Genomic DNA, 425 nt, shown 5'->3' with positions numbered 1-425 from the left:
AATGCGTATGTACTGTTAGCTCCACAACCATAGATGATATTAAAAACAGAAAGAAAAACAAAATCAAAGGGAAAAGAGGTAAAAGTATAAAACTTTTCACATGTTACATACCTTTGGCAGATCGAACATGTTCTAAAGGTAAATGCTGTTTCAAAGACTGGTAGAGGCCATCATCAAATTGTGCTCCTAAATTTTGTTCGCCAGAGTTGCCTGGAAACTCACCAAAGTCATGCCCATGAGAATAGGTTTCTTTCTTCAAAACAGCTTTGTTAGGTCTAGCAATTGGAAAGAAGGTACCATGCTGTATATTCCAAGGATCTTGATTGCTGAAAAGTGAGTTTGTCGAATCCTGAATATCTCCAAACCTTACAGATTGTGATATTGATGAAGTTGTTTCATCCTTGTGGTGGTTTGCTATTTGTGAC

General features: G+C 36.9%; 1 protein-coding gene across 1 annotated transcript in view; it reads right to left on the bottom strand.

The window, feature by feature from the left end:
• The window catches only part of LOC107640791, a gene marked incomplete in the record, with an annotated part of 6,503 nt that overhangs the window by 2,622 nt on the left and 3,456 nt on the right, over window positions 1-425 (bottom strand). Inside the window, 2 exon segments of the mRNA XM_016344293.2 lie at window positions 108-144; window positions 147-417. Coding sequence (XP_016199779.2) covers window positions 108-144; window positions 147-417 — 308 coding nt within the window.

Source organism: Arachis ipaensis, chromosome B01, assembly GCF_000816755.2.
Source record: "Arachis ipaensis cultivar K30076 chromosome B01, Araip1.1, whole genome shotgun sequence".
In the NCBI taxonomy this organism is placed as follows: domain Eukaryota; kingdom Viridiplantae; phylum Streptophyta; class Magnoliopsida; order Fabales; family Fabaceae; genus Arachis; species Arachis ipaensis.
The sequence above is the reverse complement of the archived record's forward strand: the minus strand, read 5'-3'. Positions and strand labels throughout refer to the sequence as shown.